This window comes from Macrosteles quadrilineatus, unplaced genomic scaffold, assembly GCF_028750875.1.
Source record: "Macrosteles quadrilineatus isolate MER2022 unplaced genomic scaffold, UCM_ALF_1.0 Scaffold_9__3_contigs__length_116548681, whole genome shotgun sequence".
Classification (NCBI taxonomy): domain Eukaryota; kingdom Metazoa; phylum Arthropoda; class Insecta; order Hemiptera; family Cicadellidae; genus Macrosteles; species Macrosteles quadrilineatus.
This window is the reverse complement of record NW_026542602.1, coordinates 51,690,759-51,716,587: the sequence shown is the minus strand read 5'-3', so window position 1 is coordinate 51,716,587 and position 25,829 is coordinate 51,690,759. Positions and strand designations below refer to the sequence as shown.

The 25,829-nt window shown below is 39.6% G+C and overlaps 1 protein-coding gene across 1 annotated transcript in view; it reads right to left on the bottom strand.

The window, feature by feature from the left end:
• LOC129001958 (rho GTPase-activating protein 23) overlaps nt 1–25,829 on the bottom strand; it is a 158,424-nt gene that overhangs the window by 45,981 nt on the left and 86,614 nt on the right. Inside the window, exons 14-17 of the mRNA XM_054429407.1 lie at nt 25,646–25,729; nt 23,649–23,760; nt 21,782–21,868; nt 1,391–1,505 (exon numbers count right to left, since the gene is read on the bottom strand). Of these exons, the coding sequence (XP_054285382.1) occupies nt 1,391–1,505; nt 21,782–21,868; nt 23,649–23,760; nt 25,646–25,729 (398 nt within the window). The remainder of the gene's footprint in view (nt 1–1,390; nt 1,506–21,781; nt 21,869–23,648; nt 23,761–25,645; nt 25,730–25,829) is intronic.

Genomic DNA, 25,829 nt, shown 5'->3' with positions numbered 1-25,829 from the left:
TTAACCAGAAGTTCCAGGTCCAGCATGCTAGCTCCAGCTCCTTTTTTTGGGGAGCGGGGGAGAGCTGTGGGAGTAACCCACATCACCGCCAATAATTATATATATTGAGGTAAGAGTCAACCCCATCGGCTGATCCAAAGGCAGGCAGACAGCTCTAGTCGGACCGAGACTAGCGCTCCAACCGGAAAAGACCAACCGCCGGCAAGCAGGTTTGTCTGAGATCCGTCGCCGAAGAAGAAGGAGGTCCTGATCCTTGGTCAACAGTTGGTAAAGTACCGATAATGTCTAATTAATTGTAATCTTTTGGGGGATAAAGGGGGTAAGGGGTATCTTTTCTAAATTAGGGCAGGTTCAACCAACAATAAATTAACTGATGTAACTAAATTAACTTTACAATTATCGATATCATGTTTAGGGCAAGTTGCTGCAGGCGAGTTTCAATGGCGAGGGGTAGTTAAAATTAAATAAAAATGTAGTTAATGAATTTATTCACGACTTATCAAAGCTGGCTTACGCTGGGCAGGGTTTACGTGAGTGCTATTGGGTAGTGGAATCAGCACGATATTTATTAAATGTGGATCTAGCTGGGTTAATTCCAGTCAAGACCCCACAGTTCAGAGCCACTCTAACCACATACCCCCAGCCTTCACCAGGAAACGCACGAGCTTTAGTACAGCTCAATTTACAAAATGAAAAAAAAATTTACAAAAAACAACCAAAGGGGTATCTAGATTTTAATGCGGCATTAGACAAGTCTGGTATATTTAAACTATCTACGTATAAAAAAGTAATTTCTTTCAATGAGTTGCATACTTCTCTATGAAGAATGGAGAAAAAAGGGGATTTTAGTAAACTTTGAAAATGGTTTAACCTCTAATTTGTTGATTACACGCTTAAAGCAACAATTGTTTGCAAGAGATAAATTAACTGTTAAACAGTGTGTAAAGAATGATTGCAGAACTTTTGTATACACACTATGATAAACACAACCAACACAAGATCTCTGAAATGAATAACTGTCCACACTATTAAGTAAGAGCAACAAGTTCAAAAGTTCATTCAGTATTTGATTTTTCAGCTTGTTCAACGGCTTTATCAATTTTGCTTCGTTTACCAACTGCAGAGTTAGTTTCCCCTTAGAAATTATGAGTAATTGCTAAAAAATTAAGAATTGAAAAGGAAGAAACTTGTGATGTATAAAAACTGATTATCAAATATCAAAACAATCAAAACTTTGGAAAAGTTTCCAAGTCTAAATTTTAATGGGTGAGTTTCAAGATTTAAAACTCAAACCTGAAACTAGATAGTAACAAGACCAGGGTTTGGATAGTTCCCTTATAAAACGTAAAATATACCACTGATGTAGAAAACACAAAAAATAAAAACCCACCTTGCCATCTAAGAGGCTGAACTTGCAGTGTAGAAGTCCCTCCTTGATGATGAGAAGGTTCTCCTTGTCTGGCAGGGAGAGATCTTCACACAGACTCACTCTGGGCTCCACACCACTGTAACAAAACATAACACATCACATAGTACAACAACAACAAACAACAACTGTATACTAACATCAGGTCCAAACAACAACTGTCACTGGGTTACTCTCGAACTAAACAGCGACCCTGTAATAAAAATTGTGTCTTCCTGTGATAATCAAGATTCTGAAATAAATCAAATAAACATAAGTTTTGCACAGAAATAGTCTGTATGATAGCGTCAAAATTCTTAACCTAAAAAACCAAAAGCTTATTGAGTAAAATAAAAAAATACTATGTTAATACATTGTAGTACAATTTTCCCCGGTCACTATTTTATTATTTATAAACCTAAATCCAATAGGCTTTTCTAGCAAAAAACTTCTAACTTTTCTCCCTTATCGCTCAGTATCGTGTTTCACCTATAAGTTCAGGGAGCACAATATAGGATTTGATTCTGTTGTATCACAATTGTCTTTTAGAAGAAGCTAGCCTTGTGTTTAGGGTGTTGGGTAGGGTTTCTGCTACGAAGCATGTATCGGTATTGTGTTTGTTGATGATGTGGTCAGAAACTTTTTAAGTTTTTATGTACGAATTGCAGGCAACTGAGGATGAATAACGAAGGGAATGTTAATATTTTATTTTTCCTGAGGAGAAGCTTGCACAAACTGAAACGAGACATCCTAAAAACGGCTCTATCTTTTGAAGCGGAAACACAAATTTTGTTCTGCACGTCATGTTTTATGTACGAGCCACAGATGTTAAAAAAATTTTAATCAAGGGTTATAACGTTAAGTAATTCAATTGAACAAAAAAATGCTCATCCCCAAACCATCAAACAATTTTACTGGGTTACTTAGTAATGTTTTATCAAAATAATTAGTATAACCTTCACAGTCAAAACATTTTTTAAGCTCTATTTGAGTTTTAACAAAACATACTGAACTTGAAAGAACACAGCCTAGCACGATCTCATGAGTTGCTCAACGCAGATGAACAGCACCTAGGAATGTTTATGTTAAGTAGTGATATCATGATATTACAATGACAGGAAGTGAATGCCTTACACAGAAGGACAAGCTTGGTATTCCAGTAGCAAGCACAGTGCCTAACTAGGCTGGAGGCACCAGGCAAATGTTAATGTTTCGTTAATCAGAACAGCTTAGCATTACAGGATTAATATTCAATAATGGTTCAATGACAAATTGTACAACGTTGCTTTAAGATTTAAAATTTGATATTGTAAGACTTTTCTAAATAACCTAATAACCACTACAAAAGTGTAATAATTATTTTTGTCACAGGTATAAAAAATGGAGATGTCTGTTAGAATGAATATAAATAAATAAACTAATAAGAGTTTTTCTGTATTGAAAATCTTGAATTAATATAAATCTAACATTATGTGATCATCAGCTATTTCAACTTTTCACAGGTTATAGGAATCTCAATAATCTGTTTTTTTTTTAAGAATCAATATCTTGTAAATTTGTACTAAAACTGTACAAAACATAATCAGCAATTCATATAAAATCTAGTTTTGAAAAATGATGAGGAGCTTTTGTAATAAATTCATAAGTTGTAAGAGGGATATGCTTGAAATATAGTACAAAATTAGTTATCAACATCTTTTAGGCTATATTAACAGAAAGACATAACTTCATATTCAATTAAGGTCTTAAATTCATTTTGGTGGTTAAAATGGAAAAAATATAATGACATTTCTTTCAGTTCTGCTTAAATAAATTAATTATTATTGATTTGCACTTTAAACATATGTAAATAATAGGAAAAATAATTTATTTGAAATTTCCAGAGAGCACAGAATAGAAATATTCAGGAAATTTCCCCAACAAAATAAATATGAAACAAACAAGTTTTATAAAAAGAAGTTGATAAATTAACATGAACCACACTATAATATGGTAAACTATATAGTGATTTTCAGGAATGAGTAAGTTAGAATTATCGTTAACATTGGGTAGAGGACTAGCAACTGGTGATAAGGTGATTCCTGGTAGTGGCTTGGCGGAGTGAGGATACAATAGACCCCTTGTTGTCAGTTGTCACGAGGCAGAGATGTCGGAATGCAAAGATAACACGGACAACCAACAACCAACCAATCTACGCAAAGTAGAATCTTACAAGACCCCTATACTGCACAATAAGTCCGACTATAATTTGACCACGTTTCCACTTACCCCAACAACTGTAGTCCCGTTATGTTAGTTATTGTTAAGTAAAAAATTGTTAAAATAGAACAATTTGTGCACCAATTGAAAGAAAAGATTCCAAACTATCATTTTATTATATTTATTAACTTTACATCACAAACGGATCGATTTAATTAAGCATAAAAGCGAACGAAAATTTGCAACTGTCAATTTTACCGTGTAATTGTCACAAAACTGTTAAAAGAATTCGTACCAAGTAATATTTTCTTTCAACAAAGAAACTGGTATATAGTAGTACCACTGCAATTAATTGGAAATAAATTGCATTTTCATGGTGTAAATATTATTTTGATAACCTTAGATAAAAACTTTACTTTTAAAACAATATCAATTCAGTCGCTTTTTACGTGTTTTTGTGAAGTGGCAGAGCAACAACGGTATAATAGTCGCAGTCGTAAAAAACGTAAAAATGTTATTATTTCATCTCAATAATAGTTTCTTAATTTAGTTTCAAATGGCATAACCTCCTATAAAATTTAAAGTTTATGAAGCGTTCTTGATACAGCAATAAAATTGATTTCCTCGTACAATCAGTTACTGTATAAATCCGTTTACTGTGTTTGAGTACTGTTTTCTTTTTGTATTTTTTTCATAACTACCTAAGAAATAATTTCATTTTATTTCTATGTTGGGCAACAAATGGGAAACATTTGGTTTATTTTGTATTTTAAATAAATAGTTTCCCTTTCAACCTTTAAAAGAAAACTACCCTTCTTTCTTAGTGAAGATAAAAATGTAAATATTAATTATTGGAAAAACGCACACGCTATTAAACAGTTTGTTTTCGTTGAAGTCCTATCTTACGCCATTCAGCTCCTACTGTCCGTTCTACTGAATTTCAGAAAAATAAGTTAATTAAGGAAAAAGATCGAACACAAACATGCACACGTTACATAACAACCAAATCCTATTCGTTCAACGATAGTGTGGCCCATTTAGAAAGAGTGGTAAACTATTTATTCAGAAAATAAATAATTATTCTGTTTCGGCGTTTCTTACCCGAGTTTCGGCGTGGAGAGGCCAACAGAGAATTCCTGGGTAATCAAGTCCAGACGGTCTGAGACGCTGAGTGGCGACAGATTGGGCTTGAAAACGGCGCTAAACGGACACAGACACCGCCATAGATCCGTCACGGACACACAGCAACAACACATCGCGGCAACATCAACAATCACTGACATTCCGTAGCTCGCGCACGCTTATCAGTGCACATGTCACTTGTCACTTCCCTCTGTACGGATATGGGGTTCGCAACAGAACCCATCGCAAGTCCCCAAATTATCTAGTAATCTAATGCATTTCACTATTAAAAATCGTGTCTAATTAATCTATTGGTAGAAGCTCAACAGCCTGCAGCAGAAATCAGGAAAAAAATTAAGTATTTGCCACAGAGAGATGAGAAAAACAATTGTTGATTGTTAGTATGGTATCGATATATTTTTATAGGTAATTTCCTGTCTGTTGTTATCTTCGTACGAAATGTGTCATGTCTGATATCGTTAACGTTTGCCATCTTCTTTAAATCGATAAATAAAATAAAACATTCGACTTGCGTTGGGATTTAGAAATGTACTACAGAACGGTTAGAAAGGACTACGTTATGGAAACATGTAGTCTATAGGTGAAAAACAATGTTTTCTGTATTTAGTTTATTTGTGAAACTCTAGGCTTTTAAGATTAGCAATGTCAAGATGTGCGTATAGATGTAGAAAATAAGGCACGAATAAAACCAAGAATCGAAATAACAATAAATAATTTACAAAAACTGGATCGTTTAAATCTTGATCGCCGAAGAAAATCGTCTTTACAGAGTAAAATAGTACATATTATTGTTAAAATATTATTCACAATACAATAAAACTGAATTTTAACTGCCAAGGGGACCGATCAATAAAATTGAGGATATCAAATTAATTTGCCCTTGCAAACTAGCGCTATCAGCTTCAAAACAACAAATTCAATTAACGATCGATTAGCACATTTATACGGCACTGAACCAGATAAAACTGATAGCGAACTTGTGAGTCATTCGAGATTGGACTCCTTGGGTGGTCGAGTACACCATTCTTCGATCTGTATTTAGTGTTAAACCAGTTGAGATTAGATAAACAATGTAAGATTTCGTATACGATAAGGAATTCAAGGAACTTCACATCGAAATATTTTTTAGCTACACAAAACCTAACGAGATCAAAATGTTGACACAACAAATGACGTAACGGTCAGCAGAATATTTTCGAGAATTAATCACGTCATGTCAACAATGCTGGAAGGTGTTATTTTGACGGTGGATGAGATAAGCAAACATTTCCAGATAAGACCCTATACAGTTTGTTAATGGAAACTTAAGTCGGAATTAACTGAGTTTAGAGATAAGAATCAAACCGTTGACTCCCAGTATGAAAACAAATAGAATTTGAAGGAATGGGAAAATTGCGAACCTAAATTGATTGAAGTGTTTACCACTCACAGGTTGAATTTTAACATGTGAACGTATTAGATCAAGTATATTTTTTTACATTTTTCCTAACTACTGTTTGAAATAAAACTCTAAAATTAATCTCAAAACCGACTGAAACACGGGTAAAATGCAATTAAAACATACAATTGTTATTGAAAAGTGGATTTCCTTAATTTTATACACAAAATCTGCCGTTCTTGGCTAATCATGTGTATCATGTCAACAACTACGTTCCGTGATAAAATAAAACGAACGTGTACTTTAAATAAATAACCCAATGCTTTCCCAAGTACATAAAAAAACCGCAAATTTACAAAAGGATAAGAAGTTCATTTAGCAGAAAATAACACTGCATACTTCACACAGATAACACTCCATAAAAACTCGGCACTAAAATGGCAAATGGCTGCCACTAATAGGCACACCTAACCTCAAACTTGTCACCACTTGACACTCACACACGCGCACGCGCCGCCACTACGCGCGGTCAGTTACGACAGCAACTGAGACGTTGACATGTGACATGATTTATCTCAAGTTAAGTGATGACGCGTCATCTCTCGATGAGGGGAGGGAGGGCTGTACTGCGTTGGTCGTCATCTACCCTGCAGGCGCATCAGGTTTGTATACATTGTAGTCGTAACAAGGAAATAGTCAACTCTTTACTCATAGGTTAATTATTTTGTTGCGTTTTCAAGGCTTTCCTAAAATATGACCTTTTTCGGATCCAGATCATTATTTTGGACATTTTGTAAAAACCAATTTTGAAATCTACCTTGGTTCCTTTCAAGCAAAATTGCTAAAATCAATGATATTTGTTAACACATAGTTTAAATTAATCAGTCTTTACTAAGATAGTGTCCTAGTTTGTTTATTGTATAAACCACTGAATATTATTATGGAGCAGAAGACAGCAGGGTGGGTAGAATGCAGTGAAGAGATCTTGTAGACATGATTAGGGTTTCAGATTTTGATCTGGTTGTACCATGGTTCCAAACCTATCTATTTGGTAGGAGCCAAAAGATCAAATAGGGTAGGGGATTTTAAACCTCATTGGTAAAATAAATCAGCGTTCCTCAAGGCAGTAGTCTAGGGCCAATCTTGTTCAACCTCTTTACTTCCATGCAGTAACAGTTAAAACACTGCTAAATATATTTTTTAAACTGACAATGCTCTGTTAGCACTGCATCACGACTCTCACCAGGTCAATAGCAATGTGTGTAAACTTAATTTAGACTTGGATGCCATGTGAGGTACCAAATTTTAAGGGGGGTAAAAACGTATTGCTAGTCAACAAACACCATTACTTACCCGATTTTTATCCACAACATCCTAATCCTAGGCCTATGTGTTGGCCCTAGCTTGGGCTATGGGCCAAAGAACGTAGGCCTACTTTTGATAACAGTGAAGTACACGAACACACCCACAACTACATATTTATTCATAATGGCACTCCGTTTCACATAATAAAGTTAAAACGACCGATTTTACGAATATTTAACGCCGATTACAACATCACTTAGCCTCAAAATGGTGTTTGTTGACCAACGACAGACGACAACTAGACCGGCTCAACAGGTGAATTTCCGATCAGCTGTTGACTAGTTCTCGAACTCACCACCAGAGCGATTAAGCCTCGACCGAGGAAATCATGATTTGAGCCGGACAAGATTATTCGCGGTTCAACCGTCGACTTGTTCACGAGAAGCTCTTGCGAAATTACGATCACGCCATACGATTCTACGTTATTGATTCAGGTTAGCTAACTTCGTTGTTAGACTTTCTAACGTTCATTTTATTATTCTTTTAATATACGTATACTCGTCTGCCACTCATTTTTACCCGTACAAGTTCGATTTTAATTTTCTAAATTTTATTAACTTAGTTCTTGCCGACTCGTCCAAAACCCGCCAGTTCCTGCCTGCCAGTGACTAGCGGTGGATATTTTTCGGCTCTTTTAAACCAATTGGCTATTAAATTACGTTAATTCGGTTCGTTTCACGATTAAATTATTACTTAAGTTACTCCAGTTAATTCGACGTTTTAATACCCCGAGACTCGTCGTCTGAGTTCTAAACCCCGTCTTTGGCGGGTGAAAGAATCGAGTCTTGGGAGCAGGCTGAGTTGAATAATCAGCTACAAAAATTAGTATTAAATTTATTTTAAACCACTCACGTTAAATTATCCGTCCAATTATATTAATTAGGCCCCGACGACTCTGTAGGAATTGCTTTTTACATTAGATTCGATTTTATTATCCACCACCGTCTTTAGCCAGATAGTTTACAGTTTAATACGAGTATTTATATCCAGAGATGTGACGCAAGATTCTAGGGGGGGAATAAACTAGTATTCACCTAAATCAGGCTAGGCCTACCCTAGAATCGGCCACACTCAAATTTCTTCCCCGGAGTGCTCAGAAGGAGCCGAGAAAAATCCAGGGGTCGATACGAAGTTGTCACGGCTTTGACTGATCAATTTATTTAAATTTAATCGAAGGCTCAGAGCTCTAGAAGCGCTCAGGAAATCCTGCAGACGCCCAGTTGGAGCTATATCATCCCAGCCTTCGTAAAAGTGTTTTAGAGAATTTTGCCTAACTTTTAGAATGACTCTGTAGGGCTGACGAGTATTCAATCTGAAGCCAATGTGATTCAATTACTCGTAATGAACTTTAAAATGATTAGCTAAAGGCCTAGGTAAATAATATAAAATCGAATCTAATGTAAAAAGCAATTCCTACAGAGTCGTCGGGGCCTAATTAATATAATTGGACGGATAATTTAACGTGAGTGGTTTAAAATAAATTTAATACTAATTTTTGTAGCTGATTATTCAACTCAGCCTGCTCCCAAGACTCGATTCTTTCACCCGCCAAAGACGGGGTTTAGAACTCAGACGACGAGTCTCGGGGTATTAAAACGTCGAATTAACTGGAGTAACTTAAGTAATAATTTAATCGTGAAACGAACCGAATTAACGTAATTTAATAGCCAATTGGTTTAAAAGAGCCGAAAAATATCCACCGCTAGTCACTGGCAGGCAGGAACTGGCGGGTTTTGGACGAGTCGGCAAGAACTATTCTCTGTATACACTAACTTGGCGTCTGGACCCTTGACTACCTGCGACCGGGTCGGGACCGTCCCTTGCTCGCTCACTTCTTGAGCAGCTGTTTCCATAATTAGTCACCTAGTCACACCCCCAATGCACTTATTAACTTTTTTGTGCGGGGCGGAATTTTACATTTTTATCTGTACGAGCAAAAAGTCCATGAATAAATAAGTAAAATGATACCAAACTTGACCATATTCTTATTACGTTTGTAGAACCTACAGGCATATGTACAGTAGCTAACGAGGAATAGCAACTTTATAAGGGATAGAAATAAAACTGTAATATCGTTATGTATGAATTATCTTTAATTAAATCAGACGTGCATCGCGAATCTACAAACACAAAAAAGGAATAGTGATTTATTTAAATTTCCTAATATTGTTAGGGGAATAAAGTTTAAGAAGTAAAAACATGTAAAACGTGTTGAGGTGATGTAGTTTGTCACAACCATCGATGTATAAAACTAACATGTCGATGGTCACAACCTAATTCATATGTTTCTTTGAGTAGATCTAACCAATCACATTTAAGACTATTGTAAACGTGAAACACTTTTAAACCGTACATTTCATTAAGTATACGTAATGTTATGTGTTAAAAGGTAAAAAAAACTAATCGTAAATGCGAGCGAAAGTAGCATTTGGCATGAAAAGTCAAAATTGCGTCATTTTGTACGGGCCAAATGGAACTTAAAATAATCATACAATCATCATGTTTCTAAGGATATGGCAATTGTCGATAAAAAATCACAGAATTATGTGTATGGGTTGAGTAAATGTTTTTAAGCTAATTAAATTTCTGTATAAAGCGTAGGCCTACGACGGGCCTACCGTAGTTTTTCGGCAGATTATACATATTTCATCAATAGCATTTCAATACGCGATTAATCTAATGACGATACCCTCACGTCAGAATCGTCAGAGGTCTTAGGACGTGAATCACTCATTTCCCGGAAGACATGGGGGTTAGTTCAAAGATATAAATAACAATATCAACGGTATGCATAATATGAATATTTTACCCCCCCCCACTCGACATATTTATAATATGAATAACATTGTTAGGTATTTTGGTAAATTATATTAAAATACAATTATATCAACCATCAACCAGATAACAAATAATTTAAACGTAAGCTTAACTTAACGGAATATGGTCAAGTTTAGTATCATTTTTCTTAAAATTTCATGAACTTTTTGCTTGTGCAGAAAAAAAAATAAAATTCCGTCCCGCACAAAAAAGTTCATAATTGCAGTGGAGGTGCTACTAGGAGACTAATTATGGAAACAGCTGCTCAACAGTGGGCGAGAAAGGTTTCGGCCCCGGTCCGTCCGCAGGTAGACTAGGGTTCAGACGCCAAGTTAGTGTATACAGAGAATAAGTTAATAAAATTTAGAAAATTAAAATCGAACTTGTACGGGTAAAAATGAGTGGCAGACGAGTATACGTATATTAAAAGAATAATAAAATGAACGTTAGAAAGTCTAACAACGAAGTTAGCTAACCTGAATCAATAACGTAGAATCGTATGGCGTGATCGTAATTTCGCAAGAGCTTCTCGTGAACAAGTCGACGGTTGAACCGCGAATAATCTTGTCCGGCTCAAATCATGATTTCCTCGGTCGAGGCTTAATCGCTCTGGTGGTGAGTTCGAGAACTAGTCAACAGCTGATCGGAAATTCACCTGTTGAGCCGGTCTAGTTGTCGTCTGTCGTTGGTCAACAAACACCATTTTGAGGCTAAGTGATGTTGTAATCGGCGTTAAATATTCGTAAAATCGGTCGTTTTAACTTTATTATGTGAAACGGAGTGCCATTATGAATAAATATGTAGTTGTGGGTGTGTTCGTGTACTTCACTGTTATCAAAAGTAGGCCTACGTTCTTTGGCCCATAGCCCAAGCTAGGGCCAACACATAGGCCTAGGATTAGGATGTTGTGGATAAAAATCGGGTAAGTAATGGTGTTTGTTGACTAGCAATACGTTTTTACCCCCCTTAAAATTTGGTACCTCACACCCCTTACCAACTTCACAAAAAAAAAGAGAAAAAAAAAAGATTTCTAACGTGAGGGGGATGGTCCAAAGGGTCTCAAAAAAGGGCAGCTGAAGAAACGGCGTCGTGAAGAAGAGGTCGTGTACGAGAGGGAAAAGTAAACGAAAAAATAAAATCTTCTTGAAAACAAAATAAAAAGGACTTCTTGAACGAAAATAAAAACCAACTGGTATAAAAACACCTCTCGTAAAATCGAAAAACGAATAAAAGAACGATAAAACTAAAGAACTTCTGAATCATCCGTAGGGGTCGGCCCTCAACGTTGGTGGTAGGGCTTCAGGTCCTTCACGTGAACCACGTGTGACACCCCCGTGCGCACGTCTCTAACCGTGTACAGGTTGGCCCCACGCCGCTCCTCAACCTCGCAGGGTCCGTCGAACTTGGGGGCGAGCTTCCCGACCACGGCGTCGGCCGCGGAAGACAGCGTGTGAATCCGCCGCAGCACGCGATCGCCGTTGCGGTACCTCACCTCCCGCCGGCGGAGGTTGTAGTACCTTGCCTGCTGCTCGTAGGCGGTCTTGAGGTTGGCGTGGACCTTCTCGTAGATGCGTCCGAATTCTTGCGTTCGTCTGTCGTGGACTTCGGCGAGCGTTGGCTGTCCGTCAACGTCGGGTGTCGCCTCCAACGTTTTCCCTCGGACAGCTTTCGGGACTCTGAGTTCGCGGCCTAACGTTAGCAATCGCCGGCGTGTAACCCGTCGAATCGTGGACGGCGGTGTTTATGGCGAACTGGAGCTCGGCGATATGGGCGTCCCATGACCTATGATTCTCCTTCACGAACTGAGAGATCATGGTCTTCACGACACGGTTGACTCGTTCTACCGGGTTCGATTGCGGACTGTAGGGAGCTGTGTTTGTGAAAGCTACGTCCCAATCCGTCGCCAGGTCTCTAAAGAGGTTCGAAACGAACTGAGTCCCGTTGTCGGTGATTATGGACTCAGGTGCTCCGTATCGAAGGAGCATCTCCTTAGTTTTACTGACAACGTTCTTGGCCGTTGCCGACCCGATAGGACATAGCTCAACCCACTTGCTTTACGTGTCCTGGATCACCAGCAGGAAGCGGTGGCCCTTGCCAGACCTGGGTAGCGGACCCACTAGGTCGGCGGACACCGTGTACCACGGACCTTTTGGAGCCCGGAAGTACATCTTCCCTGCCGGTTTCGTCTGCGCCACCTTGTACTTTTGGCATGCATCACAGGATCTCACGTAGGCTTTCGTCTCCCGACGCCATCCAGGCCAAAAATATTCGGGCCCTACACGGCAAAGTGTTTTCTTGACACCAAGGTGTCCTGCCGTAGCGTCATCGTGGTTCTGTCGTAGTACCGCCTCTACTTGCCCTGGAGGAACGCACATTCTCCAGGACAGCCTACCACCACTCCCATGGCGTTGGGAGGTTCGGTAAAGGCGGTTCTCCACGATTTGATATCGCGGATAGCGTCGTGGGTTGGCGGTCACAGCTGCGTACAACCGGTCGTACCAATCAGTCGGAGGGACGTCGTTGGCTTCGTTGGGGCGTTCGTCGGGTTGCATCGCGTCACTCGGTTGGTTTTCCGGTCTCGTCGATTCCCTGCGTCTGGTCGTGCGTCGCTCGCGAGGCGCGTCTGTCACCTCCGATGTGAGGTGACTCACCGCGACCAGGCCCGATTGGCCCTCGTTGGTCACGGGTTGCCTCGACAAAGCGTCAGCGACGCGGTTCAGGGTGCCCTTCCGGTACTTGATCTCGAAGGTGTACTGCTGAAGTTCCATCACCCACCGCGCTAGACGTCCGCTAGGCTCGTGTAGCCTCATTAGCCATTTCAGCGCGACGTGGTCGGTTATGGCGACGAACTTGTAACCCTCGAGGTACGGCTTGAATTTTCGGGTCGCCCAAACCAACGCAAGACACTCTAACTCCGTCGTTGTATAGTTCTTCTCTTGGTCCGTAAGCAGTCGGCTAGCGTAAGCGATTACGACTTCGCCGGATTCTTGGTTCTGCGTGAGAGCGGCTCCAAGACCGATGGTCGACGCGTCGGTCTGGAGGACAAACGGGACCGAGAAGTCGGGACAGGCTAGGACAGGAGCGGAAGTGAGGCGTCGTTTTAGTTCCTCGAACGATTCCTCCTGTTCAGGGCCCCACAGCCACCGAGCGTTCTTCTTCAACAGTTGTCGCATCGGGGCGGTTACTTGGGCAAACCTGTCCACGAAACGACGGTACCAGGACGCGAGACCGAGGAAGCTCCGAAGGGTTTTGCCGTTCGTAGGTCGTGGGAACTCGGCGATAGCACGGACCTTCTCTGGGTCGGTCGATATCCCCTCGTTGTTGACGACGTGTCCGAGATATCTGAGCTCCTTTTTGCAGAAGTTACACTTCTCTGGGTTTAAACGTAGGCCAGCCTTTCTAAGGCGTTCGAAGACCACCCGGAGGATCTGCAGGTGCTCAGTAAACGTGGCGGACACCACAACGAGGTCGTCGAGGTAGGCGAACACCTTCGGCTCAAGCTCCGGACCGATGACCTTGTCCAGGAGGCGTTGAAAGGTCGCTCCGGCGGAATGAAGTCCGAAGGGCATTACCGTAAACTGGAATAGGCCTAACCCGGGTACGGTGAATGCGGTGATCGGTCGGCTTTCCTTCGCTAACGGAACCTGCCAATAGCCTTGTTTTAAGTCCAGTGTACTGATGTATCTCGCCGGCCGTAATTTCTCCAGAATTGCGTTGATTCTGGGCAGCGGATACGCGTCGGGGACAGAGCATTCGTTAACTTTGCGCATATCGATGCAAAAACGAAACTTTCCGTTGCTCTTCCTCGTCAGCACGACTGGCGAACTCCAAGGGCTATCCGATGGTTCGATAACACCATCGCGGAGCATCGTCGCCACCTCTTCGTCGATGACAGCCTGCATCGCGGGATTTCTGGGGTAATACCGCTGCTTGACGGGGGCGGCGTTTTCTTTGAGCCGTATCGAGTGCTCAGCCAACGCCGTTTTCCCCGAAACGTCGTCAAACAGTGGTAGTTCGCGTTCCAGGAATTCCGCGAGTCGCGTGTCTTCGTCGGAAGTCAATGTCTGGATAGCGTTGACCGGACAGGAAGGGGGAACGTCGTCGTTGCGGAGGTTCTGTACAGCGGTGTGTACACTGACAAGAGCGAGGTCAGTAATACACCGAATGCCGAGTACCACCTCCACACTCAGGTTCGGGACATACAGGGCATCCCACGAGTACGCCTGGCCCACGATTTCACCGTCCACTCTGTACCGATCCGAGACACGGCAACTCGCTCCGTTGGCCATGCGTAGGTTGACGTCAGCCTGGTCGGGTACGCTGCCGCACGTCCGAAGGTGACGTACGGCGCGATCTCCAATCAGACTGACCGACGAGCCGGTATCTACGAGGGCGCTGAACGTCTCACCTGAGATGACCACGTCGACGAAGGGTCGGTCATCTCTGGGGGTGCGTTCGCGGTTGACGGTTCCCGTGAATTCCGTTATGAAGCCAAGCCAGCGATTCCACTCCTCGGAGGTCGTGCGACGTTTCGTTCTACGGGGCTCAGGCGACCTCCCGCAGACTGAACCCGATGTCCGTTTCCCGAGCCGCAGTTGCAGCGACGCGTCGAGGTGCCTACTCTTTTGCAGTGGTAGCAACGCAGGACCTTGGGCTTCGTACACTCACGGAATAGGTGTCCGGTTTCGTCGCAGTTCCAGCACACGAATCGCCGTGAGTTTGCCGACCGTTGGTCTACCGTACCGGGTAATCTGGTCCTCGTAGGGTCGGGCGTCCGCCTTCGCCTATAATCGTCTCGTGGCGAAGGGTCGCGGGAGTTGGACCGAGCAAACGTCGTTCTCTTGCAGCCGTCCTCCAAGGGTTTACCAGGTCGTGACCTGGCCGTCACCTCGGATTCCTCGGCATGGTCGTCCGACCAGCGATCAATCGCCGCGCTGTTGTAGACCCGGTCGACTTTCCGATCTCGAACGTAGGCGGTTTCCGGGATCAGCGACATCGAAGGTGGTGGCGGCGGACGGAAGGTCTGTCAGCAACGTACATACGCCTCGTACCCCTCAGCTCTTTCCAGCAACTCCTCCAGAGTACAAAAATCGGTACGACGTAAGACGAGTTTGTACTCCGGGCGCATGTTGCGGTATATGAGGTCGAGTTTACCCTGCTGCGAGAACGTACCGCTCCTCCGAATCAACGTTGAGAGTCGCCTTACCTCGTCGTCTAGATCTTGTCGATATAATGGAGGGAGGTATTGATCTTCGAACTGACGTTTGAAATCTTGATACGTCCGCCAGCTGCCGCGACAGTTCCGATACCAAAGCAATGCCGGGCTGTGAAGAAGTTCCGGCAACGCCTTCGTCACTTCGTTGAGGTCGATCGAGTAGGCTTCCGCCAACTCCTCCAGACGTTCCAGAAACGAGACCGGGTCCTTCTTGCCGTCAAACCGCAGATTCCACTTGCGGACCCGATTGCACAACGACGGCGTGTCGTCTCCCACTCTCGTCCCACCCCACGGGTTGGGGTTGTCTGGACGTGAGGTTGAGAAGGCGGGTCGTGGTTGTGACGTCACCAGGCCCTGGTTGGATCGCGGCCATTCGTGGGTCCGGTCTTCGAACTCGTGACGAGGGATGTAGGTTCGGTCTTCGTAATCGTGACGCGTCGTCTGGGTTCGTGCCGGTATGATAGGCTGTCGAGGAAGTGTCAGGTCGTGTGACGTCAGGTAAGTAGTTGGCCGTTCTCCGCGACTCTCAAACATCGTGCGGGATTCGCGTTCCGTCGGTAGACCGGAGGGTACGGGGTACGACAGAATGTCTTCCCCGGTCGACGGGATGTAGGCCGGACGCTTTACCAACGCCGCGAGGGCTCGTCGAACGGATTCGGAATCAGCGTTTGGAGAGACTCCGAGCATTTCTCGCACGCTGGCCATCTCCTGGTACGCGGAAGGAGGTGCCAGCCACTGTCGGATTTGCGTATCGTAGGCTGTCGAGGCTGTAGGCCCCGATGCCGCTATCGCCGTCGGGTTCATCGGTTGACCGATGCTTCCCAACGGGTTCTTCCAATAATCACAAAACCGTTTGCGAAGTTCGGCAACGCTACCCTCAGTTTCTAGATGATATTTACTCATCTCGGCTATCAGTAGCTGTTTGCTCAGAGTATGAATCCAGCCGACGCGTGAGTCGTCCAACGGTGATTTCGGGATGCTCTCCATCGTCGAAGGTATTTGGGAGATCGTCGTCGTGGTCGTGGTCGTCGTTGACGTTTGAATTCCCACCGTGGATATTGTCATGTGGCCGATCGGTAGCGTATCGGGTCGGGCAATAGTCGTCGGGGTACTAGAAGTCGTGGATTTAGTTTCTCCAGTCATTTCGTATAAATTTCGAAGTCAAAACCGTGTTTTCGAGTCCAAATGTTCGGGCGCCAGAGATGTGACGCAAAATTCTAGGGGGGGAATAAACTAGTATTCACCAAGTCAGGCTAGGCCTACCCCTAGAACCGGCCACACTCAAATTTCTTCCCCGGAGTGCTCAGAAGGAGCCGAGAAAAATCCAGGGGTCGATACGAAGGTGTCACGGCTTTGACTGATCAATTTATTTAAAATTTAATCGAAGGCTCAGAGCTCCTACTGAGCGTCTGCAGGATTTCCTGAGCGCTTCTAGAGCTCTGAGCCTTCGATTAAATTTTAAATAAATTGATCAGTCAAAGCCGTGACACCTTCGTATCGACCCCTGGATTTTTCTCGGCTCCTTCTGAGCACTCCGGGGAAGAAATTTGAGTGTGGCCGGTTCTAGGGGTAGGCCTAGCCTGACTTGGTGAATACTAGTTTATTCCCCCCCTAGAATTTTGCGTCACAGCCATTCATGCTTGGTCCTTTAGTCATAGCATGCTTGAACACAGCAAATGCTTTTTGCTGACATTTCCTGCAACAAATCTGTATTTTTTCTGTATTTTTCACCACTTTTTTAGTGTCTCTTGGAAGTGTTCCACTCAATAAACAAAACATTTTGCTGTATTCCTGGGTTTATATTTTGATTGTGGAATTCAATGTCAGTGAGGCTATTAAAAAACCATTCATGATTCAGGGTGCTGTGACACATTCAATTATTCTCTCCATGCTTTGCCTTATGCAAGCCCTTACACTTTCTGTTTTTAGTTATTGTCTTCCGGTTTATGGCAATGTCGTTAGTAAGGAAAATTAAGAATACGAAAGTTGCAGAAAGTGTATTAGATAAATTTGTGGCCTGTGGGAATTTGACATTATTTCAAATCTGCAGCGGGCTCCTGGGACTGAAGCCATAGCCTTGTAGGGGAGACTACGCTGAAGCTCATTGAAGATTTTTGAGTTCTTCGTAAGTCTTTGTATACCCGCAGGGTTCTAACAGAGGGTTGAACTGCGTTTTATGTGAGAAAGTCTAAGTTGCGGCCCTTTCAGTAAAACAGGAAATATGCTATAGATGCCTCAAGTCTCAGGGGGTTTTCATTTTTGCCCCAAAACCCCCAACCAATTTACCCCTAGGTCAACTAATGCCCTAGGCAGCCAGATGACTATTAAGAAAAGGCTGTATAACTTGTCGTTGGAAGAATAACTTATTTTTAATAAAACAGTAATCAGTTTGATTTGTTATAGTTTAGTATGATCTCTTTTTTTATTTACACTGACACCCCTGAAAAATATTTTATAAACAATAACCTTGGTATTAAAAAGCAAGATAGATTTTTAGTGGATAATAGGTCTATTAGGGGTTCTTAACAACAATAATAATATTATTTAATTTACATTAAAAGAAACGACAAGTAAAAGATGTTTTATTTTCAACCTATTAATTATTTAAAATTGATATTTAGCATTTATTTAAAGAAACAAGCAGTATACAACAACAGCAATTGTGGTGCTAACAAAATTTCTTGTTTACATCAAAATATTTTAGTCCCTAATGCATTTTTACACTGCATAGTAAGTGAAAAAATTGATTGATAATCTATAGCAGGCCTTTTAATATCAGCTAAAATTGATGATGAGTAGACAAAGTTTTTATATAAACCAATCGTGGTTAACCAATGATTTTAGTTATTAAGTAGTATTCTCACTATTACAGTCAAACTATAAAGTATTTCAATAGGTCAGTGGATACACTTAGAATTTGTATTATGTTTCAGACACTGGAAGCACAAAAACCTGCTATACACAAGGAAACTAAACAAAGAAAGATTGCTCACATTAAACTAATTCTCACCATAAACGTAAGTGATTTAATTTGCAAAAACATTTGTAACAGGTCTTCAAGAGCTCTAAATACTTTAGAAGCTCTGGAAGATCATTTGGCACTTGTAACATTGGAAAACTTGGGAAACTTATCCAACTCAAATGATAAATGTCAAACTGCTGTTGATGATGATTTTTCGGCAGAAATGCAAAAACATGGAACTTTAAGTAAGTTTGAGTTAGAAAATGGGAACTTGATAAGTGAAAACAATGAACCTAAGAAAGAAACTACTGGTCAGAAGGCTGAAAAAACAGGACACAGTATTGGTTCAAAATCAACACCAATAAATGAAATGGAATCCAACAAACCACTGTTACAAAAACATGAAATTACTTATAAAACAACTAAAACTCCTATTCATAAACATATTAAGACATCACCAAACTTACAAGGAATGAAAGACAAAATCAGTAACGCTACTCAAACACTGTTTAAGAAAAATCTGACAAATGACAGTTTTGAAAAAGAACATGAGTTTAATCCACAAGATTTTCAACTTAAAACTATTCCAGATGATTATGTGGGAGTGTATGGGACTGGACTGAACAATGAAATAGAAAAAGAAGATTTGGATGGAATTAAGCATGAAAATAGTTTAAATGGAGAACCAGAAGTACATGATGACCTCCACAGCTACAATAACTGAAGACTAACAGTGTCATAATCAAGGATTATCAGAATTAATCATGGAAGATACTACTTTAGCTTTAGCCTACTGTATATTGCAAGAATTATAGGATTAGCAACAGCAAATTGAGAAGAAAAGTTTATTGGAAGGCAAAGTCGTGTTTAGTGAAAATAAAAGGGGGTTTTTTAAACCATTTTAGGTTTCCTGACTAAACAGTCACAGTTTTTACTTGATTTAGATTTTGTAATATTGGTAACAAAATTAAATCCTACCTAGATTAAAATTGTTGATATCGAGTGGAATCATGAATTAAACCTTTGGAACCAATAGACAATTTTCAAACTTCATTAAAAACAGTAAATCAAATGTACACTACACATTTACTTAAAGACCTTACACTGGGTGATTTTTTGTTGTATTAACATCTCAAATTGAGTAAATAATATGCGACTGCACAACAAACACTTGTTTCAGTCAAACTTTGGAAACATGATTTACTTTATAGGGTAGTCTACAAGAAATAAATAAAAAAAAAATTGTACAGGTTGTTAATTTTGTTAGAACAAAAAAAATAGTATGGACAATTAATTGTTACATGTATTTGTTCTTATAAAAACCCCAAGTACCAATCACTACAAAACTGTAGTCCCCTAAAAATGTAACCTCGAAGAAAACACTAGACAGAGACTAATATATCACAACTAAATTACATTTTTACTATGAACATTTAGATTCCAGACATTATTTTAATCCCAATGTTATTTTCAATTTACTATAATACTATATTATGAAACAGTTGTCATTCTAAGCTACTTAAATAATTAAGAGGGATATTTAAAATGTATGATTTTTATCTTATTTTTTTTTATTTATAGTTTTTTTTTAGATTTTTATTTTAAAAACTATGATAAGAATCATCTTCAGGCGTGACACAAAAATATTCTAATTTATCAGGCCTATTTTTCAATAACAGTCATACTTCTGGAGGAATTTTTTAAGACTTATCAGCAATCTGAACCGAGTATACCCGCAAGTTAAACATTTTTCTGTCTATTTCATGAATATAATCCAAAAGGAACCACTTCATACAGATTACGTCTTCTTCAACAATAAAAACTTTGATTAGAAGTAAAAAACAAAAATTTACATGTTGTTAAACTTATTTATCGATTTTATGATAGCAGCATTTAGTAGTACGTTTCAACTTTAAATAGAGATAGCCATTTACAATACTGTACTATGTTATACCTATTATTAAACTGGCTATTTCAGTTACAGCGACTGAACACAATGCTAACATGGGTATCTACTGTTGAACTATACAAAACCGTGGTTATAAGATAAGAAGATGCAAGCATAGATTATGAGTGATTTGCAAAGTCAGCAACAATGGAATTAACATCCCAGTCAAGCGTTTAGCAAGTGATAACAGGAATCTTGTTGGTATTAACTGCTTGGATGAGAATGATAAATATCTTGGGTTTATGAAGGTTTCGCAAAATCTATCCTTAACACTATCATAAAAACAAATGTTCAGTTTTTTTACCTCTTTAAGAAGTTTTTTTTATAAAAAAAACTGAATCTCAAATTTTGAAACTTCAACTTTTAAAATTGCCTGGTTCACGCCAGAATTTTTTAATTTCTCTATTCATGTATTTTTTTGGATGATGTCCTTTTATATCTTTTACTATACAGTACATGCATTTAAACACAATGTGTCTATTTTTAACCAAAATAGCCAAAAAAGAAAAATCCGTGTTCTGCTCCTCAATACCAATTTTACCAATGTAAAAAGAAGCAATACAGGTGTTGTGTCCAATCCTTATAAAACGTTATCAACTTCCACCCGAGCCGGAGACCATTTATTTAAGGAGGACCCTCTAAGCCACACATTGGTAAGCTCAATGTGGATTGCTCATGTACAGGATTTGAACCCGTGCATGCAGAAAGACCTCAACACTCCACTCGTCAGTGCCATGAGCCAACTGAGCTAGCACGCCAACGTTGGCCAAACGAGTCGATTGAAACTATTAGCACACGACGACACTAGCGCTTGCAGGTTAGATTCAACAAACTTCTTGAGCGCTATTGAGAAATCTCACTGCAAAATGTGTGTGATCTGTAGCGTAAGTTAATTATTTGTGTTGTAACTGTGCAGTGACGAAATACTTAAAACCCCCCCCCCCCAAAAAAAAAGCTTAACTATTAAACGTTTAAAATAAGCATAGTGTTTTGTTTTAACCAAGATAAAAACACATACTATCCTATTCCACTCTATTCTAAAAACTGCCAAAATTCTTATATTACGCTTTGTTTTTTCAGGCAAAGCCACAAAATGCTAATCTTTTGTTGTACAGAGTAAAATTGTACACAGCAAAACCTTGATCTTCTTCACCTCAGAAATAACACGAAAAATGTCAATCAAAACCAACCAAACTTCATTTAACACAAAATCATACTTAAACTGAAATAAAAACCAAAACTGAAACACACATAATTCCTCAAAATTTAAAACAAAACCTAAAAGGCTAAGCGGTCTGTTAAGCAGCAGCTGTAAAACCAAACTAGGAAAATGTTCAACAATTGCAAACCCTTTTTTCTCCCAGTGGTCTTCAAAAATTCTGCAAATCTTGGTTATGTCGTCTGGGAATAAAGGAGGCCGCCACTTGCGAGCAGGTCTAGAAATGGAAATACAACCTGATGATGGTCGTTCTCACAGAAATTGTTGAGGGTATGAAACATAGCGCAGGTTCAGAAATTATTCTAAAAAATTCAAGCACATTAGCTACTCTTCCATGCACCTCATGATCGATGGGATATGAATAATCATCACATTACAAAACTACTAAGACAGGCAAAGTTTTTCAAATCCAGTTTTGGGCACTCAATTATATTAGCTAACATGGGAAATCAATTGATTTTTAATTTTCACAACCAGTTTATGAAGAGACATAATTATCACTCTACTGCAAATCAACTCATTTTTAACAGATCAAATACCTTAATAACAGCCGTTTCTAAAAGTAAAACAATATGGGAATCATTTTGGGGGTTAACGTAAAAGGTAAAAAATATGCAACTTAAATCATGTTTACTTTTTAGTGAATTAGTCAATCCAAGAACATTGTTGATCGCTCAAGCATAAATTGTTTTTTGAAACTACTAACTTTCTACCATTATCATTTTCAACACAATTGAATTGTTAAAACGAGAAATCACGGTTAACCATTCTAGAGCTTACTTTACTTAGATGTAGAAATATACAAAAGAGGACTTTTATTATCAATGCTTTAATCAAAGACATTTCAAGAGTTTGTTTACAACCAAACAGATAAGAGTGAGAAGCTTAGGGATATATATTTCTCTATCGATTAGGGATTAATTTAATACTGTTTTCCTTGGGTGACAAACAGCTTACAGTATATTGTTCACTCTGTGTCATATACAGGGTTGTCCTCAAGTTAACGTCTCCAACATTGCGATGGCGAACTAGTAGTACAGTATAGCCTTCATATCCAACCATGATGGGACCAAGCTATGGTCGGAACAGCCTAAAAGTCAAACATCGGAGTAGCATATCTTGCGGTCTCGACGAAACGACAATGTCTCTAAGTCTCTCGAAGTCACTCAACAGAAATGACATCTCTTTAACCGGACAATTTTTATAGCATATCGGTTTAACCGGACTAGATCGGCAGGAAGTGGCCAGTACTAAAACGACTGTTCTTGTGGGAAAGATTTGGGACGAATGATCACGAGTCTAAATACAATGCTCTCCTAAATTTAAGTCAAATACTGTTTGCAGTATGCATTTAATCGGTACATTTTAACAAGGGACGTCGGTTTAACTGGAAAAACTGTTACCCGGACTGGCTACGTCCTGAGGAGTCCGGATAAGAGAGAGTCTACTGTAGGCTTAAATAAGGGCATAAGGAACGAAAAATCGGGACTGTCCCGACAGAATCGGGACGGGTGGCAACCCTGTTCTTACCCACTTATTTTATGTCCAAACAATTGTCCCTAAAAAATTGTACCCAAACACTTGTCCATCTGTCTGACACCAAACATCACACTGGCCTAATAGAGATTGAGTCTTTAGATCACAGATATACAATCACAGAACGTGGTTCACACAGCAAGTACGTTGATTTTTCCTCCCTTCATTTACAACAAGACTAAATTTGACCACAGATAAAGGAGGTACAGAGGAAACAATCAATGATACACTTAAGTGGTGTCTTACAAAGAGAGAGTAGGAATTTCCGCAGTGCTCGCCGCTTGGGCTCTTCCTTGCTCTTCACAAGTGAATTTCCAGCACAACTTACTAGAGATGAAAGCGCACGGTTGTCTCAGAGAGTTTCCACTGTACTTTCCTTCTCTGTGATGTTACAAAGAGGTAAGCTCCGACTAGACTTGTGGTGGGGAAAGTAAAGGACACTGATATCAGATTTGACATACCTGATAGGAGGCTCAGTGTCGCTGACGTCGGGGTCGCTGTCCACATTCATGCGGTCCGGCCACGTAGCCTTGAGGTACGACACTCGTCTTGTGGCTCTGTCCTCCTCCGACCCTGAAATCACAACACACAGTTCAACTATTGAGTAATGCAGCCTAAGTTGATTGTTATTTGAATACAGTTAGTTAAATGGGCAAAATAATACAGGAGACACAAAGGTTATTTTTAAAATTAGAATTCAGTAAACTTGCTCGGTATGTAAAGCCGTCAACTACCTGACTATTAAGTCAACTGTTTCCACAGTTCCAATCAGGAGTTATTTTTTTTCAGGTTCCCTGCTAAATTAAAATGGTAGTTGAAAATCCCCAGATTATTTATACATACACATAACTTGGGTGCCATTGAAATTTTCTATGAGGGGGCCAGAGGGTATAGGGGGTTCCCCTAAAAAATAGTTAAATTTGAGGTAAAACGTGTTGTATTTTATGCATTACCTAGTGATGTGGGCCGGGTAAATACCCAGTGGGTAGGTAAATATAAATTGGGTTTTTACCCGGGTATTTACCCCAGGCCCGGGTAAATACCCAAAAACTGGGTATTTATAATATTTATTAAAGTTAGAGAAGATTGAGATGTTTTTTTGCAATTATTACCCTGGAAGAATAGTAAAATGATGATAAAATGTGTTAAACAAAATTTCATATGGTCACTTCTAGCACTTTACTTCTGGTTATAATCGCCATAAATACCCAGGTCTCAGCATAAAGCATAATCGGCATAAATACCCTGGTCGCATGGTTGCACTGGTCCTAACTACTTATGATTTATCTACTTATGAATTTCTGTGATAGATAGATGAATTTATTTATTGAAAGTGAAGAAAAATAATTTGTAAAGTAATAATTATTATTTAGAAGGACAGGAAAATTTAACCTAGTAGTGGCCTATGTGTAAACAACTTAAGAAAATAAGGGTACACTTCCATAATTAAAATTCAATCTGTAGGATGGCAGGATTTAATAATATTTTTGTTCTAGATATTTTGTTGGTATCAATGGTATCAACATAAAAAAAAAATATTTTCATAAACTTGTGATACAAAACATTTAAATCTATAGCACAATAAATCTTTTGAAATGATATTGAGTTAGACCAAAAAAGAAGAGATACATTCTTTTTGTAGGTTTGTCCAAATATATTATTGTTTCCAACTAAGCGGTAACACAGAAAAGTTTAATTACTTTTAGTATTCTGCCATTCTGCCTATGTCAATCAGGCTTAGGTCTGTCTAGCCTTCCAAGCCATTTAATACAATAAAAATTTGTACTATCATGATTTAATAACATTTGGATATTTATAAATTAAAATAATTTTGTTTATGCTATTTAATTGAAAAAAATTCATGAAAAAATTATGAAATGATAAAAATTGAAATAGCCACAACCTTTTTTAATATACTATTTTTAGTAAGTTAAATTTAACTGATGTTACTCGATTTAAGACACGAAACCCCATGCCTTTTGGAAACTTTATGTATTATTTTTTTTAAAGTGCTTTAGTTAATCATTAAATAAAAGGTACTAGCAAAGCTTCAAGTTGGCTGTAAAAGGTGTTATAGACTATCATAATTTATCATGTAATATGATAACAATAACATATTTAGGGGTAAATATAAATGAATTTCAATCGATTTCATAAATACCCAAAATACCTGGGTATTTATGGATTTTGGGTATTTACCCGGGTAATTACCCAGGGTATTTACCCCGAGTTTTAAATACCCGGGTATTTTACATCACTAGCATTACCTAAACTCAAGTCATATGCGTCGATTATTAACTTTTATGTTTTTACTGCACAATCTAAAAATATGTAGTTTACTTGGAATAGAGGTCTCAAACTATAAATCCAATCTCGTCCATCCCTACCTGTTATTAATGACAATTAATGAACTAATTTGTATACTAATCAGCATATTGGTACCAAATGAGGGACAAACCTGCATCACTGAGTGCCTTGTCTCTCCACACCACTCCGGGAGAACCAGGGGAAGCGTTGGAGTCCTCTTCTGTACCTGAGCCTTCTGCAAACAAACAATCGACATTGTAAACACTGGATTTCCTGGCTGGTAAATACAGCTGCGTTTTCCGGAACTCAACACCTGAGGGGTTTTTTTGTCCTAG